At 36.8% G+C, this 20,319-nt stretch overlaps 1 protein-coding gene across 1 annotated transcript; it reads left to right on the top strand.

The window, feature by feature from the left end:
- Window positions 1–24: 24 nt before the first annotated feature.
- Window positions 25–19,502, top strand: LOC131738069 (enteropeptidase-like). The gene is made up of 20 exons (XM_059031292.1): window positions 25–171; window positions 1,439–1,547; window positions 2,255–2,364; window positions 2,811–2,948; window positions 3,202–3,351; window positions 3,917–4,022; window positions 6,257–6,407; window positions 6,851–6,995; window positions 7,314–7,403; window positions 7,956–8,081; window positions 8,439–8,579; window positions 10,609–10,719; window positions 11,060–11,192; window positions 11,831–11,926; window positions 13,909–13,958; window positions 15,042–15,216; window positions 15,539–15,720; window positions 18,262–18,357; window positions 18,659–18,798; window positions 18,966–19,502. The coding sequence occupies exons 1-20, from the start codon at window positions 90–92 to the stop codon at window positions 19,119–19,121; spliced, it is 2,487 nt and encodes an 828-aa protein (XP_058887275.1). The 5' UTR covers window positions 25–89; the 3' UTR covers window positions 19,122–19,502.
- Window positions 19,503–20,319: the final 817 nt, after the last annotated feature.

Genomic DNA, 20,319 nt, shown 5'->3' with positions numbered 1-20,319 from the left:
GGAAATATTTCTAAATGGTGTTAATTGTGTTCATTTTTGTATTACTTTTAGTGCAATGTTTACCTGGTTATGAGCAATGTGCTGATTATATGACATGTGTACCTCAAACATTCATGTGCGATGGAGTTAACAACTGTCAAGATGGCTCTGACGAGAATCTGAAACGTTGCGGTAAGTGTTTAACAAAACATACTCTCCAAAATACAAAATGAAATAGAGTACAAAATCAATATAGCAAAAAAAATAATAATACAGAAGAATCAAGAATCAATTGAATTAACCTAGTCATATATTGTTTGATGGGAATCTAGGTTTGTACAGTTGTGTAGAGTTCCAGTACTTTCAGAAGACCAATACTACAGGCTTAAGTGAAACTAAATGTTTCAGGAAGAAAGGTTTTGGCTCACACGAGTGGAGTCACTCAGTAAAAGAATGGCTTCTAAGGCATTCTTACTGCTTTGCCAGTGTAAGTGGCTTATCGAATACAAGGGCCATAAAAACTGCCCTGTAAAGTTGTCTTTAAGATATCCTGAATTATCACTATAAGATTAGGATATAGCTAGGATTTAGCACATACACTCACACCAGAACATTCTCGGATGGTACTGAAGGATATCAATTATTTATAAAACTATATAGGATAAGACAACAGAATGATGTAGTAACTGGGAAATCGTGCTGTTTACTTATGAGTCACTGTATGAAGTTTGGCAGCTCATTTGAGAATAGACAGACAATGTACATAAGCTGCTGTGATGCTGTATTACTTAAATAGGGATTGGTGAAAATCAATAGCACTTGGACAGCTTCTACTGACCTGTTGATTTAATTCCATCTGGAATTAGCTTTTTAGTAGCAGGACAATGGCCTGAATTATCTAGTGTAGTACCATATGTCGTGTTTTAAAATACATATACATGTAACGTGTTTCTATTCAAACTGGACACGTGACACCTATTTAATGACTTGAAGTGCACAACATTTGTGGAATTATTTTGTTAGCAAGAATATCTTTTTTAAATTATTATTTTTGAACATAATCTTGATTGTTTTAATGTTTGTATTCACACATCAGTGGTAATAAATCAGCTGGAAATACGTTTCTCAATTTGTGTTCGGTTATGATCATCATAGTGTTTCTATTTAAAAACATAATCGTGTATTGTGGGAATAGAAAAGAGTAAGCACCGTTGCATAAGGGAGAAAGGTTTGGATACACTAAGATTCTTATAAGAGAAGATTCCCCAGGTGAGTATAACAATCACTGTTATATAATAGATATGAACCCTTCCTGTTACAACGCATACAGAACAAATACAAGTTGAATGTTACAATGTTACTAAGTGCATTTAAGTTATTTACTGGAAAAATGGTTTTCCATTTTGGAGCATGATAAAGTAATGGCTGTGTTAATGGTTTTAATGTTTTCTCTCCATAGCAACACCTTGTGATGGACAATTCCTCCTGAATGGGCCTACGGGCTCTTTCCACTCCATTAATTTCCCTTTGCCATACGATTCTGACGTTTTCTGCCGATGGATCATACGGTAATCAATTCGGTCCATTAATCCATTATTTGGAATGATGGACATGCAATAAAAGTGACTGGTCCTCAAAAAATAACCTTAAATAAAATTTGTATGAGCACTGTGATTTGGTATTGTTTAGTCTATATGTTTGTCTCTATTTAAGCTTTAAGTAATGCACTGCACTAAAAAAACCCAGCCTGGATTTTGAAAGTGTTACAAAAACGGGAAAAAAAAGTATGTAGGCTTAAATTGTTTCTCATTCTTTTGAGAAAAAAATAATTTGTGTATTGCTAATACACCAGTAACAGTTTGGAATAAGTGAGTCCAGCTAGTCATATTTTAGAAAGTAGACTACCTGGCTTGAAATGTCCACTATATATTCAAGATCCTGCTGCAGTTCAAGGTAAAATGCTGTTCGAGTTGTCCAACACTGCCTGGTGATAGAAGTATACAAAAACTCCTTAACTTACAGGCTGATGTCTATAAAATGATTATACAGTATATTGGATACTTCATGAATGTTTCATGAAGGAGTGTAGTTAATCCACGAAGGATAGATCCCCAAGGGGTTATTTAGGGATATCCTCAAGAACATTCATTAAGAATTCTGTTTATACTGTATAACAAGTACAGTATAAAAAGATGCTAGATCTCTCTGGACTGGATAAAATAATATATAAGATGTGACACTATGAAGATAACGTCAAACTGTTTTTTTGTTCCAGCATTCAGAAGGGGCTTTCCATTAAAATAAATTTTCCTGCATTTGTAACAGAAGAAATAACAGATGTTTTGAATCTGTATGAAGGCACTGGTCAAAACAAAGTTCTGATGTGTAAGTCGTGAGTCAATGTAGTACAACATAGAGTATGACTGGTGAGAGGAGACATCTTGGATAAGATTCACCTTCGAACTGAGTTCTTTGGTTAATGACACTACCATTTACATACATAATGTTATTTAAACTAATGCATTCTTTTTGTTGTTTAGATTCACTTTGTAACATTTTAACACTTTAGTAGGTGTAAGAAATACTACTTAGAAAAAATGTTTAATATTTCTGTGTTTCTGTAATGATGTAATGGTGTGTGTGTGTTAGGTGTACCAAGTCAAGTCAAATCACTGTGCTGGAAACTTGGTAAGATGTAAGCTTTTTACTAGTGCGTAATGGTGAAAGGCTGTCATTTATATGTAGACTACACTGGTACAATATAAAACTTACCCATATGTTTTAAAAAATGCAACCTGATTTTTTTCTTTATTTTTGTATTATTATTTCAGATTCACTGTCTGGTTCTACTCCAGGATCTGTAAGGATAATGTCTAGTGAAGCAACTGTAGAATTTCTTTCAGATTATATCAACAATGTCAATGGCTTTAATGCAACATATGAAGCAGAAAACATCAGTATTCTTACCAGTAAGTAATTACTATTAATTAAATTCAACTGATTCTGTTATATAACATATGTTTAACATATTTAAATATATTTCATAGGTCTCTGCTTAAATTAAAGCTCACTTCATGATCTATCCCCAACATACACACACTAACCCTAACCAATTATTTAGTTAAGGAAACTCACTGCTGTGTCAGCAGATACTAATGTCAATCGATAAGCATCGTTTACAAAAAAACTGGATAACTAGCTCATCAAAAACCCATGTTACAGATGAGAGGAAGATCAATTGTTCTTTTGAAGAAGGCTGGTGCTACTGGAGACAAGACCCCAAGGATAATGGAGAATGGATGAGATTAAATGGGCCGACATTTCCACCATTTTCCGGACCTAATTTTGATCATACATTTATGAACGAATCAGGTGAAAAGCATATACATTTTTAGACCCTAGAATATTTTTTGCATTTCAGATTGAGGTACAGCTTATGACATATTTGGTGACATTTTAATGATATAAACTGTAAACCTTGCTGGATAAACAGCTATATTAATATTGAGTAAAATAATGTCTGTATTAAAATACGCTTGCTTAAATCATGAATTACCTGTCATCTAATTGTAAAACATTGTAGAGAAATACAATAAGAAATTGCTCAAAATGATGCTTTTATAAAGACACGGCTTGTGACCAATCAGCTATCAGCATGCATAATAAATACAGTATGACAAGGATGCACGACACAGGATAAAACAACTACCCTATCTGTCCAAATTCACATGTTGTGCAGCCCCAAACACACAGAAACATTGTTGATAACAACAGCACTCAATCATCTTCCGACTTCAATTTCTCTTATATGTTTTGCAAATTTCCATGTTCTCTACCTTCACATGTCTGTACTTTTTTTTAAATGTAGTTTTATTTTCATTTTATTTTAACTTAATCTTATTATCTTTTGATGCTGCTTGTTTTCCTTTGCTTGCAGGGTTTTATCTGAGCACTCCTACAGGGTTTGGAAACCAAATAAGAAGTTTTAGACTGTACAGTCTCCCTTTAGCTGCTGCAATCCAACCACTTTGTCTAAGTTTCTGGTAAGAAACATGAAAAAAGCAGCAACAATACATGTGTTTTACAACATGCCCTGACACGTTTGTACTTAAACCAATAAATCAGTGTTACATTTCCTGTACCTTTTTATGATGGACTATCTGATGGTTCTGAACTCTGTTGCTCCAGTGCATGTTTTTCTCTATAGCTCTCTATACCTGGCTTTCACTGGGGCTCAACATATCCTAGTTAGATTGCATGAACTTCCCCATTAAGAGACAAATCATGTCAGATTGTCCTTTCAACTTGGTTGGCTCTCATGCTCAGTAGTACAGCAAGTTCATGCAGATGAGCCTGACTGTTAACTGCTGGTCTCCTACAGAGCCTGGTATGTATCTTGTATACAGACGTGCTCAAATTGTTGGTACCCTTACAGCTCATTGAAATAATGCTTCCTTCCTCCTGAAAAGTGATGAAATTAAAAGCTATTTTATCATGTATACTTGCATGCCTTTGGTATGTCATAGAATAAAGCAAAGAAGCTGTGAAAAGAGATCAATTATTGCTGATTCTACAAAGATATTCTAAAATGGCCTGGACACATTTGTTGGTACCCCTTAGAAAAGATAATAAATAATTGGATTATAGTGATATTTCAAACTAATTACTTTCTTTAATTAGTACCACACATGTCTCCAATCTTGTAATCAGTCATTCAGCCTATTTAAATGGAGAAAAGTAGTCACTGTGCTGTTTGGTATCATTGTGTGCACCACACTGAACATGGACCAGCGAAAGCAAAGGAGAGAGTTGTCTGAGGAGATCAGAAAGAAAATAATAGACAAGCATGGTAAAGGTAAAGGCTACAAGACCATCTCCAAGCAGCTTGATGTTCCTGTGACAACAGTTGCAAATATTATTAAGAAGTTTAAGGTCCATGGAACTGTAGCCATCTCCCTGGGCGCGGCCGCAAGAGGAAAATCGACCCCAGATTGAACAGAAGGATAGTGCGAATGGTAGAAAAAGAACCAAGGATAACTGCCAAAGAGATACAAGCTGAACTCCAAGGTGAAGGTACGTCAGTTTCTGATCGCACCATCCATCGCTTTTTGAGCGAAAGTGGGCTCCATGGAAGAAGACCCAGGAGGACTCCACTTTTGAAAGAAAAACATAAAAAAGCCAGACTGGAATTTGCTAAAATGCATATTGACAAGCCAGAATCCTTCTGGAAGAATGTCCTTTGGACAGATGAGTCAAAACTGGAGCTTTTTGGCAAGTCACATCAGCTCTATGTTCACAGACGAAAAAATGAAGCTTTCAAAGAAAAGAACACCATACCTACAGTGAAACATGGAGGAGGCTCGGTTATGTTTTGGGGCTGCTTTCCTGCGCCTGGCACAGGGTGCCTTGAATCTGTGCAGGGCACAATGAAATCTCAAGACTATCAAGGCATTCTGGAGCGAAACGTACTGCCCAGTGTCAGAAAGCTCTGTCTCAGTCGCAGGTCATGGGTCCTCCAACAGGATAATGACCCAAAACACACAGCTAAAAGCACCCAAGAATGGATAAGAACAAAACATTGGACTATTCTGAAGTGGCCTTCTATGAGTCCTGATCTGAATCCTATCGAACATCTATGGAAAGAGCTGAAACTTGCAGTCTGGAGAAGGCACCCATCAAACCTGAGACAGCTGGAGCAGTTTGCTCAGGAAGAGTGGGCCAAACTACCTGTTAACAGGTGCAGAAGTCTCATTGAGAGCTACAGAAAATGTTTGATCGCAGTGATTGCCTCTAAAGGTTGTGCAACAAAATATTAGGTTAGCTGTCCCATCATTTTTGTCCATGCCATTTTCATTTGTTTTATTATTTACAATATTATGTTGAATAAAAAATCAAAAGCAAAGTCTGATTTCTATTAAATATGGAATAAACAATGGTGGATGCCAATTACTTTTGTCAGTTTCAAGTTATTTCAGAGAAAATTGTGCATTCTTCGTTTTATGTGGAGGGGTACCAACAAATTTGAGCACGTCTGTATATTGGGAAGCCTGTGTGGCTTTCAAAATACGATTTGTGTGGTGATTCTGTGATTTGGACTGAAGGAATTGTCAATGTGTAAGTTACATTTATGTTATTTAAACTAAATAATAGCAGTTGGATTTGAATCCAGGCCTCTGAAGATGAAAGGCAAGAAAGGTGTTTTATGTAATTGCCTCTTTAAAGGGTACATGTGGAAAACAGACAGGAATGACAATAATTTAATTGATTTTGGTTTTAGGTACCACATGTACGGCAATGATGTCTACAGGTTGAGAGTTAATATCTCAAAGGTACAGAGCTTGCCGAAAATCATTTTTAAAAAAGAAGGAAACTATGGTGACAGCTGGCATTATGGACAGATCACGTTAAATGAGACTGCAGATTTTACAGTAAGTATTTGTCTACAGTGATATAATAAGATTTAGGTATTGTGTGGTTTAAAGTTACCTCTTGTGCTTTTTAGGATAGGTTAGACCAACATAGTCTAATGCCACCACAGCTGTGAGTCAGCAGGGTCTTCACCATCCATATGATACAAGGGTCAGAATATAGTAAAAATCACAGCACACTAAACTACCGGAGAAACATAAAGGTCCTTTTTTAAAATGTTTTTCCTCCTGAGCTGTATTTGAAGCTTCCTACGGCTGCAAGGAGTTGCAGGAGCAGGCCGCAACTCCTTGCGTCACTACGGTTAAATTGGATTGCCAACAAAGTACACTGTGGAAGAATGTCATAAATAGACACCATAGAATTATATGTGAGTATGAAACTGAATATAAACACAAACTACAGCTTTGAGGAAATAACCATCTTCAAATGGTATGCTTTTCAGGTTGTTTTTGAAGCACAAAAGAACATAGGCCTGAGAAATGATATAGCAATTGATGACATTGGACTTACAAACGGCAGCTGTGTAGAAGGTGTTTACCCAGAACCCACTCCTGTTCCGCCACCTACAACCCTGCCTCCACAACCCAGTATGTCACTCACTGTTTTTAGTAATAGTTTTGTGGTGCTCATTTGACTGGAGGTGACAACTCATCTGTCCACTAGTTACTCGATACTTCAGTATTTGTTATGAGATTCTATGCTGTGGATGTAGGTTGTGGCGATTTACCTTTTGTATTGAACTGATACCTGTAATGTAGTATTTTATCACTGCCAGTAATATGTATGCTGCAGTAACTTATTTGTTGTCTTTGTATGCGGCAATATCCTCTTCCTTTTAAAGTATAGACAGGCTAATATTCTATTTCATTATGTACTATTTAACATGTACAATTTAATTATTGTAGCGGACTGTGGAGGGCCTTTTGAACTTTGGGATTCAAACTCAACATTTAGTTCGGCCAGTTACCCCAGAAATTATATGAACAATGCATTCTGTAAGTTCTACTCTGAATTTGAACTTTTTTATACGGTGTATTTTACTGAAATAATACTTACTAGTACCTTTTTATTTTTTTGACCTTAGTATTTGTATTAAATTATTTTATAAAGTCACAAAAAATATATTTTTGTGACTGTATACACCATAACAATGTGTATTGGCGTTTCTAGTATATAATAACAGGGAACCTGTAAACGAATTTGAGACATACAGTAGCAAAGACGTGTCTCTCTTTTCCTGAGATTAACACCCACAGGGTGATTTGTGTAAAGGCTAAACTATAGCATTTATCATTGGCTCAGTTACTTGACTTTGTAAATAAGTGTTTACTATAAAGTATAAAAGCAGTGTTCTGCTATAAACAGATTGAAGGAAATTAAATAACTATCCCAGTTGCGTGATAATGGCTATTTTGTTTTAATGCATCAGGTATATAAATTACTGATACTATTATCATAATGTTGAAATTAAAGAAGATTAGAAATAGGCTAAAGGCTAATAGTTGCTATTAATTATGACAAAATCTTACTTTGCTCTGTTTTATCAGGTGTTTGGTATCTAAATGCAGACGAGGGTAAAAACATCAAGCTACATTTCTTGGACTTTGACTTGGAAGATATTTATGATGTTGTTGAAGTGAGAGATGGGAGAGGAGATGATTCTTTACTGTTAGGTAAGTACAGCATTAGGAACTCTATTCACAAAGTTTAAACTATGACGAATTGTGGCAAAGTGTGTAAGTGAATGCAGGTGAATGCAATGTAGCAGTGCAGAATAAAACAGACAGACAACGATATCCAGGTGCAAGGGAATTTATAGAATGAACAATGTCCAGAGCCTTATGGCAAACACCTGTAAATAATAAAGTTGTAAAGTGATACAGCAGCGTGTATCACTTTATTTGTAATCCCCGGGTTTGACCCGCAACCAAAAAATTTAAATTTAAATTAATATTCAAGGGGAAGGACATTTGAGGGGAAAAAAATCACAAACTTAAAACGTTAAATGTATTTATTTATTTCAATAACAGATGTGTATACAGGAAAAACACCGTTTCAGGATGTGTACTCCACAACAAACCACATGACAGTGCTCTTCACTACAGACAAGTCCACAACCAGAAAGGGCTTTCTGGCAAATTTCACAACTGGTTACAACCTTGGCAAGCCAGGTATGTTTATCTGATGATGACTTTAAAGTTATAAGTGTAAAAAGTTGTCAGGATGTTAGCAAGGAAAAGAAAAATTACAATTACATTATTTAAACAGTTGTAGCTACACATGGGGACGTGTGCCGGTATATTTTTCGGAACCCTGCTACTTATACTTTAAGTGATAACTACAGGGCAAATTCTTTTTTTATATATATATAATTGTAAAGGTTATAATCTGTGACTTGTATTAGGCTAAAAAGAATATGTGGTTTAAAATAGCAATAAAGGTCTTGTTTACCAGTTTCTAATCACAATAAACCCATGAGTATAGAGCATTACTGTGGTAGTTTACTTTGTCTGTATGGTAGCTGAGAAATGGACAGAAATGTAGATTTCAAAGCATATTTAACCCATTAAGTACCAAATTACTTTTCTTTGAAAAAATAAAAACACAAGCTGTATTTATGTAATTTGGGACGCAAATTGAAATACAATGAAGGACAATGGCACTTAAGGGGTTGTTGAACTTATGCAGAGGTGGTCTGGTGGAAAATCTCTGAAAAGTTCCTGAAATACCCTGAGAACTGCACAGTTTAAACTTTTTAACATGATAACAAAACAAACAAAAAAAAACTCCAACCATGTTAACTTCAAGTGCTGGAAAGGTTAACAATTGATATTGTGACATTGAATAAGTACACTTAAAATAAATCAATACTCAAGACACTCACTGCTGGTACTGCTGATTCCTGTTAAAGTGTTGTCTGGGATTACTCAAAACATCCTGTGTTGGAGGGTGCCCATTTCCACACTCAACAAACAATGAAAAGGTATGATGGCCTCCAAAAATCTTGGCATATCCCTACATTTCATTTTGGTTACAAAATAAAAACAATACATTTTATTCAAGTACAAATCTGTGATACACCCAACACAACAAAAATATGTTTATACAGTGTCCTTTAGTTCTTTTTTCACACTTAGATGCTGGATTCCTTGATATACCCCCTTTGGATTTACCAACTTTTTCCAAAAGAGAATTCTAAAAGTAAAATAACACCCACCTCATGTCGTCCATTCCATTTCATTTCTAAATGCTACTTGAGAGCAATGTTTACATTATATTTATAATTACCTTTCTTCTGTGCAAGAGAACTGTTTACCTGCTCATTTTGGGGTTTAAATTAAACAGTTAAAATCGAAGAATAGGAAATGGTTATTGACATTGCACCTGGGTAAATGGCACTCGCTTCATTCGGCTTCACCCGGGAGAATTTCACTGAGTGGTTCTGACTGCATTCCTTAAGCTGGAGGTCACATTTTTCTGACACCTTTTAGAATTAAATCAGGCAGTTGAGTTTATAAATGCAAACCAACATTAAATACAACTGTTAGTAAGTTTTATTAAAAATGTAACTATACTAAGACATTGGTCTATACAGTGATGGGATTTAACCTCTGGGAAGTAGTGTATAATACTGCATGCAATAGGCTCATGTGCTTGTGTGGATTAGGGGTGTATCTACCTGTATATGCAAAATAAGAGATAAAGTCCATTAGAAACAGTCTTTAGGCATTGAATCCTGTCATTAGGACAATTTCAAAACATAGTGTATCGTGCTGTTGAAATTAAAATATTGTGCAGTAAATATTCACAGTAATTAGCCTCATAATCAGACATCGTGGTGCTTATATCTGTGTCAGCATGATGCATTTATACCCTGAAATGATAAAAAGGCAATACTTGAAACCAAAAGAGCAACTACACTTGCACAGAATACAGCATTTCTACATGTTTAAACCTTGGTTTATAAAAGTCTTGTAGTATGTTAAAACTCCTCATGTGACATATTACAGTTTGCACTATAGCCTCTCAAGTCCTTAACAATGGTACATATTCATAGCAGCAATATGGCCATACTGTATACATAGTAACCATTCATAGCAATATCAAAACACAAAACTAAGCAATATCTCCACTACAAACATTCATAAAACTTGCAACGATTCCCTAATTAGGTTGTTTCTGCTGTTCTGTTGTTTTAAGAATCTTGTTCTTCAAGTGATTTCCAGTGCACCTCTGGAGAATGTATTGCAAATGGCAGCCTCTGTGATGGTCACCCAGATTGCCCTGATGTCTCAGATGAATCTAACTGTGGTGAGCATTTTTGTAAAAAATGATACTGTACATATTTAACATGGAAACAGGTACCAATGTATTAGGACGGGTGCATATCCCCTCTTGCACAACTCTCTACACACTTTACTGGGCAGTACAGCTTGCTCACTATCACGGTTTGTTTTAAATAATGTCTCTTCTCCCTTATAGTCACTTAACTAGTAAGAAATGTTCCTTCTGAGTTTATAAGCATTGCAGGCCAGTCATGGACTTGTTTTGTGTTTTCTATCTAAAGCACTTTTTTTATATTCCTGGTTAGTACAGGGGCAGCAGTGAATGACATTCCATATGCTGTCAAACATTATTTCTTCTCTTCCAGTACTTCTGCAAAATGGCACTCAATCCACCAATGGGAAAGTGCAACTCATGATGCGGAGTGAGTGGTACACCGTTTGTGCTGAATACTGGACCAACCAGCTCTCAGAGTTCATATGTCAATATCTAGGCTTTGGGTTAGATATTCTTATGTAGATTATTAAACACTACAGGGCATGTAGTGTTCATATTTATTCTTATTTGTTAATGGTTTTATTGAAGAAATAACTGAAAGAGCATAGCTAGTGTACAATGAGATAACAGTCTTCCAAGTGGATTAAATGTGAGACATTAATAGAGTACACTGTCCTGGATTTAAATAAAAAGTCAGTTATGCAAGAGACCTGCTTTAGTATACATTCTTTTGACTTCCTATCACTTCCACTTACCCAAAAACTATTAACCCGAATAGTAGCACCTTGTCACACACTTAATTCAGACTAGGCTTAGAACTCTAAAACTCATTATAATGCTATATTTAACCATTTATATTCTGTCTGTAAATGTGGCTTATTTTCGGGTAATTTGGTGCAGTCTTAGATTATTTGATGGGATATTTCAGACATATATCTGTTATCAGCCAAAATGAAGTCCAAAACCCAAATGACCCAAATGATGCACACAATTTGGGTCACTCAGCCTACAGTAGCTACTTGTTTGGCATCCTCTTTGGTAGGGTGGGAGCTGTTAAGAGCATAAGAGCATGTCTGAAAAACCTACATTTAATGAACAATAACACAAATTTAAGAAAATATATATTTTTTATTTTATTTAGGACTGGCAATGCAACCCTGGTTCCATCTCCTGATGATGGAAACACCTTTGTAACAGTGAGACAAGCAGAAAATGGTAGTTTAGTGCTCACTCCCAGGTAATTATGGCATTGTTGCTCTTATTGTATTACTTGTATTGTAACACTTGAAATGTATTTGCTTACGATTGTAAGTCGCCCTGGATAAGGGCGTCTGCTAAGAAATAAATAATAATAATAATAATTGTATTAATAATAGTAATACTGTATAAGTTATTAAAACCGAACCTCGAGCTTAACTGTTTTCATTTATGGTAAGCAAAGACATATTGACTTTAATTTTGTTAGCAAATATACTTAAATCAACAATAAATGGTAGGGTTAGGGTTAGGGTATATCACAACGCTATGTAATTTGATAGAGAAATGCTGATGGAGAGTACAACTTGAATTGTGTTTATTTCAAAAGACACTTTGTTTCTTAGTAGAAAGAGCAGTTGCAGAGCAGGTATGGCTGTACTATCACACAATGTGGCATACTTGTCACCCTCTGCTTGAGAGAAACCCAGCACTGAATGGCAGGAGGTCAGGATTGAGACCCAGAAATATGAGGGAAAGCTTGTATGGGTCCTGATGGATCAATGACTGACTAGCCAGTGCCATTGTCACTCACCTGTTATTAGCACTAAATTCACAAAAAAGAGACAGCACTAGAAATAAGCTGAACAATTACACACAAAAAGTAGTGACATACAGAAGCTCACGAGCAGTTTTTTTTATTGTTGGAAAACAATGACATGGATATGCCTACAGGTTATTTTTTTTATCTGAAATATCACTTTCTACCACTTGACGGCAGCCATATACCATTCACAGCATTGATTCGCTAGCTCTTTCAGCATCTGCTGACACAAGTACAAATAAAAATGAAAACACTGGCCATGTACAGCATGATTTTTGTGGTTCTTAAAAAGCAACCCTGTACTCTGTAAATCTCTCTGTTGCAAGATCAACAGATCTGACAGTCTGACAGAGGGCTGTGTAGGCTCTTCTGTATTAAGTGCTGTTAATAATTTCTTCTCGAACCTCGGTATATTTTAAATGTAAAAAAAAAAAAATTAAGTGAGGTGCTTATTTCATTCATATTTGATTCACCATGTTGATGTTTTTAGTGATCGGTATCAGTGTAAATGCAAGTATTGCATTATGGGAATAGAGTTCAAAAATACTTGTTGTTGACAATACTGATAAAATACATAATAAAGATAAATAATAGACTTTAAGTACGTCAGCAAAATACTTTGGCATCATGACTGCAAATACAAACTTAGAGCCAGCATAAAAAGTTAAATAAAAACGTAGGCAAAATATTTGGTCAATCCTATTGTTATATCCTGCATAAAAATAGCAAACGTTTCAATGTTTTAGCTAATGCTTTCAAACGTGTTAAAGGCATTAGCCAAAATGGAGCTGTTCTTTAATAAAACTATGAGGCAAAAATGTGTTTAAACATTCAAACACATACAAACTACTTCACGGAATGTTGCCACAGGGAAATAACACAACGGTTGTATTTTTTGATTGAATTAACCCCTCAATCATAAACTCTGGTGTTTTCTCAAGTAGACGTTTCTTATTGTTTACCTCAGCGTTATTATTCTGAATTAACTTAACATCTATCCGTTTGGGCATGTGTCCAGTTTTATGTGTACTTGGGTAATTGAGTCAGTTTATTGTACTGTACCAGTACCACAAGTTACAGTAGTCAATAGTCCATCACTCTCGAATTGCGTTATTAAAATCAAATACAGTTCTATGGCACTTTTCTTAAAAAGAGAACTCCCCATTAGCCTTTAACAAATGAACCCCAATTATCTAAAAGCCATTGGACAGCTGCCCATCTAATAAACAGAAGTTGCATTTACTAGATTAAATGGGTTTGGGATGAGAGAGGGGGTTTCAGGGGGATTCTAAGGGGGAAATGCCAAACAAAGGGATTGAACATTTACTTAAAGCTAGGATGACAGAGCATTGCCACTATGGGACTATTGTTGCCAGTTTTGTGTTTATAAAACACATTCTTTTTCTTCTTTTTCTTTTTAGTGATCAATGTGCAAATGGATCTGTTGTATATCTAAGATGCATCACCAAGCGTAAGTCAGGTTATCCATAGCCAATTCAATTCACAGCTTTCTTGATACTGTTCACATTTATCTGGGTTATTCTATAGAAAACATAAGCTTCTGGACATTTTGTTGAAAATGCAAAGTAACAAATACAGTAACAGTGTATTGCATGACAAGCAAACTTACAATAGCAAAACAAGAGTTACAGATGCAAATCAAAGTACACGTGATACATTCGCAACACAATGTTGGCTAAAATGAAGGTGCAATAAAGAATGATTAGTATCTTTTCTTATTTTCAGTAGATGAAAACTTATAATTTTTATTTTTTTAGAGATGTTAAAGTTTACCAGTGTAATTTTGCAGTTTCTACATGCTTTTTCAATGGTTAGAATAGGCAAGTACCACAGTTTACAATGTTTTAACATATATATATATATGGTTTACCATACCTCTCTAGGCTCTGCGTAGTGCTAATTACGCTTTGCTATGCTTTTACTATGGTAAAATATAAAAAATCATGTTACACCCTGGACTGTTGGTGTGATTTGCATCTGCACAACATCTCATGGGATTGATTTGTTTGATGTTGTTAAAGATCAACTGGGGGTTCATTGCCTACCACCTGATATTGCCTTCTGTATTACAGAATATTCCCATTTGTTTTTTCTATATCCAGAACTGTATCTGATGACTGTTATTTCCCCAGAAGTAGGCAAAATGTAAAATGTTCACTAATGAAAAGCGGTTTCAGCTAATGAAACAATTCCATGAATCTTTCTTGTCACACATTTACATGCACACTTCAATAGGCAGTTTCAAAAGAAACATGCTGCAGGTAACGCCTTTCTTTCAGGTTGTCTTTTGCTGTTTCTTTTCTTCGGTTGGTTCACTTTATTCAAATAATGACTGGCTGTAAAACATCTCAGTCATTATAAACCTCCCGATTAGAGTGGTCATTATCCTACAATAGATGTCCTTTAAAAGCTAACAGGACTTGCAACTTGTCAGAACTAGAACAACATTTTTAGTATGGAATAAAGAATTGTAGCACACCAAGAAACACAAATTTGAATTTGCCTGTGATTGTTGTTTTTTTTTTTTTTTAAGCTTGTGGAACTAGAATGGTATTGCATAAGAACGATGGGAAGATTGTTGGTGGAGAGAATGCTAAGCAAGGGGCTTGGCCTTGGATAGTATCCCTCCATTTCAAAGGACAACATGTTTGTGGTGCTGCTCTTGTTAACAATGAGTGGCTTGTGTCAGCAAGTCACTGTGCTTATGGGTAAGTACAATTTTTATGACTTTAAAATGTTTTAATCTTCTTCTAACCCAAAACTTTTGCCTGAACCCAAATCAGTAATGTAGAAATTAGCTAGAATATTGTATAAGACCTTTGCACTCTCACAACCTGTCACAGCTATCCAGAGCTCTTTAGGAGGTATGGAAGACAATACTACCTGGAGCCTTACAAAAATATTGTTTTAAGTACGTCAGAATGGAGACAAAACATGAACATAAAGATATACAGTACATTAGTGACCAGACACAGTTCAGGATAAAATAATATTTGAAACAAATGGAACTGTAAATTTTTTTTTTTTTAGGAGAAATGTTCATCCTTCAGATTGGGAAGCGGTCATTGGTCTTCACACACAGCTCAATTTAACATACCCACAGACTGCAATCCGCCGGATTGACCGCATTGTGATGAACCCTCAGTACAACAAGAGAACAAAGGACAGTGACATCACCATGATGCACCTGGAACATAAAGTGAACTTTACAGGTATGATAGGCTCTTCTTCTGACTGACAGAACAAAGAACACTTGATTCAGCTAACAGCACCAGAACTCTAATCAGAACCATGTGCTGTACAATTAGAATATAATTCACTGCAGATTGTACTTAATTGTTTAAAAGGTTACCATGGTAGCAAGGCAATTTTCTTTTGTGCGTCATTTGCCTTATTTGAAAAAATAAATGAAGACTAATTTCTAGCAATGGTTGCACTTTGTACTATTTGTTTTCTGCAAATCTATGAGGATGTGACTTAGAACACAGACGCCTCACTGATTTTATACACATTGATCTTTTATAAATGACATGCCGGGGGTTTCATTTACATAACAAACTAATCGGTTTTATAAGGGATACTCCATTTACAATTCAGTGTGGGCTACATGCAGCAGGTAATTGTCCAGCCACTGTACCACTGCTCTCTCCTGTTGTTACAAAATCCTAAAACACTGCAAATTACACACACAGAAAAAAAAATCTGCATTGCTTGTTGTGAGTTACAGCTATATATGTTGATGTTTGGTAGCAAGGAGAAAAACACAAATTGTAGAATCAAATTGTGTACTATGAATTTTAGGAGATATACACACACACACTGAGTGTACAAAACATTAGGAACACCTGTTCTTTCCATGAAATAGGATGACGAGGTGAATCCAGGTGAAAGCTATGATCCCTTATTGATGTAACCTGTTAAATCCACTTCAATCAGTGTAGATGAAGGGGAGACAGGTTTAAAGAAGGATTTTTAAGCCTTGACACAATTGAGACATGGATTGTGTACTGTACGTGTGCCATTCAGAGGGTAAATGGGCAAGACAAAAGATTTAAGTGCTTTTGAACGGGGTATGGTAGTAGGTGTCAGGCGTGTCGGTTTGTGTGTGTCAACGGCAGGCCAGTGGTCGAAAACGGCTCATTGATGAAAGAGGCCAAAGGAGGCTGACACGAATTGTGCACAGCAAGGCCTACAGTTAGTCAACCGACAGTCCATACAACATTGGTGCCGAAAGACCCATAAAAGAATGCACAACTCGTCATACCTTGACACGAATGGGGTATGGCAGCCGACGACCTAACAGAGTTCCACTTCTTTTAGCAAAACACAAGAAACTGTGGTTGTGGTGGGCTAAGGAACGAAAACACCGGACACTGGAGGATTGGAAAAACATTGCCTGGTTCCTGCTGTTTCACGCTGATGGGAGGACTAGGGTATGGAGAAAACCACATGAGTACATGCATCCATCATGCCGCGTGTCAGCATTGCAGGCTGGTGGTGGTGGTGTGATGGTGTGGGGTGTGTTTTCATGGCACACATTGGGCCCCTTGATAAAAGTGGAGCAACATTTGAATGCCACAGGATATCTGAACATCATTGCAATCAGGTGCATCCCTTCTGGCAGCAGTGTATCCATCTGATAATGGATTTTTTCAGCAGGATAATGCCCCATGCCACAAGGCTAGGATTGTCCAGGAATGGTTCCACGAACATGACACTGAATTCAGCTTACTGCAGTGGCCTGCCCAGTCACCAGATCTCAATCCAATTGAGCATCTGTGGGATGAGATGGAACGAGCTATTCGGAGTAGAGATCCACTACCAACCAACTTGACACAACTGTGGGAAGCATTGGAGTCAACATGGGCCAGCATCCCTGTGGAACGCTTTCGACACCTTGTAGAGTCCATGCCCCGACGAATTGGGGCTATTCTGAGGGCAAAAGGGGGTGCAACTCAATATTATATATACGCCTTGTTCACCTGGTAGAGTTAACAGTGCCATGGGAGGATGCTGTGGATGAGGCGTATGAAAGGAAAAAACTTTGGTACGATCAACTAGCTGCTGAAGTGGAGCAGCAAGGATGGAGAGTCCAGGTTTACCCAGTGGAGGTGGGTTGTCAAGGATTTGTGGCACACTCCACAACCCAGATTCTCAGAAACATCGGATTCAGTGGTCAAGAGTTGCAAAGCATAGTGAAGAACTTATCTGAAGCAGCAGAGAGGAGCAGCAACTGGCTGTGGTTGAGACGAAAAGATTCTGGTTGGGGACCTCAAGCACAGTAGAAAGATAGTAACATCGATGTAAAGGAAGGTAAGTAAGCTAGGCTTAGCTGAGTGGGGGATGGAGGGGGGTAATGCTGGGATGCCAGAATCACTGGGCTAGTCGACGAAACACCAAGATGGAAGGTGCCCAATTGAAGACCCCAGAGAAGTACCCTACTCAGCTCAGTCCAGACGGTTTTCATGCTGATGCGCTAGCAAGGTCGCACTGTGGTTGATCCCCGGAGCCAGCGTTGCTGCCGTTGTGTGTGCTGATGCACCAAGGAGGCAAAATAGGTTGATCCCTGGAGCCATTATTACATTTAAGCCATCAACACCAGGCAGAAGGATATATACATCATCAGATGGAAGAAATGCAGATGGATCACATTAGTTTACAGTAAAAGAAGCTATGTCTTAGTTGGTGCTTATCTTAGCAAGAGCTGAGTCCAATATCAGCATGAAGTTTTAACACCTATTTTTTTCCCACAGATTACATTCAGCCAATATGTCTTCCAGAGAAGGAGCAAATGTTTAAACCAGGAATGAAATGTTTAATTGCTGGATGGGGTAAAGTTGTAGAGCAAGGTATGTAATTACTGTGCTACTTAAAACGTGTCAGTAATCTGTTAAAGATGGTCATCGTCTCCATGAATTAGTACTTAATGCATTAAATACCAGTACTTGTGAAACAAACACACATACCACCATCATGCTTTTCTAAAATCGATTATAAATCAGGTGTCTTCTCAATAAGTGCAAATGTTTTTCTTGTTGCTTGGTTAAGAGTTCAACAGCTTTTAATTTTGCTGTTTACATTGTTTGTACATTTTGTAAATACAGTAAACCTATACATGTAATAGTTCATCTATGTTTTCCTTATTCCCAGGATCTGTTGCAAATATCTTACAAGAAGCAGAGATCCCTCTAATTACAAATGAGAAGTGTCAGCAACAGTTGCCTGAATATAATATTACACAAAGAATGATGTGTGCGGGCTATGAACAAGGAGGTGTAGACTCCTGCCAGGTACGGTTCCTAAAGTATGTATTGCTGTAATAGATCTTTGGGTAAGTGAAATGCCCAGGGGATAAATGTGTTATTACCTGGCTCTCAATTGAGGTCTTCCAGAACCTTCTATACCGTAATGTATGTACATATAGTTGTTGACTGCATATTTCTTGTTACTGTTTCAGGGAGACTCAGGTGGACCCCTGATGTGCCAGGAAGATACCAGGTGGATATTAGCAGGGGTGACTTCTTTTGGGTATGGGTGTGCTAGGCCCCAGCGCCCAGGTGCATACGTCCGTGTCACACAGTTTGTTGATTGGATACACAATATTCTTAACTAATCACTAAGGATTCACAATCATTTTTGTCATTAATCTGCATCAAAATAGTTAGGTTACCATACTTATAAAACAAACAAAAATTGAATTCACATTAAGTTTTGGGCTTTACATTACTCCCCAAAGACAGTTCTGAAGGAATGATAGGTGGAATTGTGAAATGGACACAGATCTCTAAAACGCATTTAAATATCTTTCAGAATTGTCTACTGAAGTGTGGTCCATACACCTCTTACTGAAAGTGTTATGACAGGTTTCCTATTTGTTGTCCAACTCCTATGAAACCCAGTTTGATGAATATTCAACATTATTCTAAACAATACCGAACCTTTATACCACCTACTGACAGCTTTTGACTTTGAGAGTTTGCAAAAACACTGTGCACAAGACCTGCAAATACCTGCACTTCAAAAAGCTTTTTGCTATTATCAGTCCTTTCTCAGGAGGATTTTGAAAATGGTGTCCAACATGTATAACCAAGGATTAATTCGAATGTCTCAGATTTATGTCTGGATAGATTAAGGTTAATGTTAAATAATAGAAACTTATGTTATATATGCAATATGCAACCTGTCTGTGTAGTGTATCTTATTCTGCGTGAAAACATATTTTCTAAGAGTTTACTTCAGTCTTTCATATATACACACACACACACACACACACACTGTTGTGCTAAAGTCTTAGACATGTTGCATTTTTCTACTCTGATGCATTATGAGCATCAACAATTTACTCAAAGCCTCCACTAGTCTTTTCCACTATTATAACAACCTTGACTTGCATAAGAAGGAAAAACATTGAGTGAAATAGCTTGCATCACTCGATTTTCAAGGTATGGTATCCAAAGCATAATCAACAAGTACAGAGAAACATCATCTGTAATTGACAAACCTAGGACTGGAAGACCTAAAAAGCTGTCTAACAAGGATGAGCAATACTTGATAATAATATCCTTAAGGAATAGAAAGAAGACAAGTGTTGAATTGACAACAGAACTGGCAGAAGGCACGGGTGTCATTGTCCATCAAATCAACAGTATGAAGGTCACTCTTGAAATCAGGACTAAAGGATGTGTTGCAGTAAGAATACCTCTGTGAAGAAAGTGGAACAAGACTAAAAGGCTAAAATATGCACAAGAACACAGAAATTGGACAAAGGAAAAATGGTCAAAGTTGCTTTGGACTGTTGATGGATGCGGCGC

This window comes from Acipenser ruthenus, chromosome 9 (assembly GCF_902713425.1).
Source record: "Acipenser ruthenus chromosome 9, fAciRut3.2 maternal haplotype, whole genome shotgun sequence".
NCBI classification, from domain to species: domain Eukaryota; kingdom Metazoa; phylum Chordata; class Actinopteri; order Acipenseriformes; family Acipenseridae; genus Acipenser; species Acipenser ruthenus.
The sequence above is the reverse complement of the archived record's forward strand: the minus strand, read 5'-3'. Positions and strand labels throughout refer to the sequence as shown.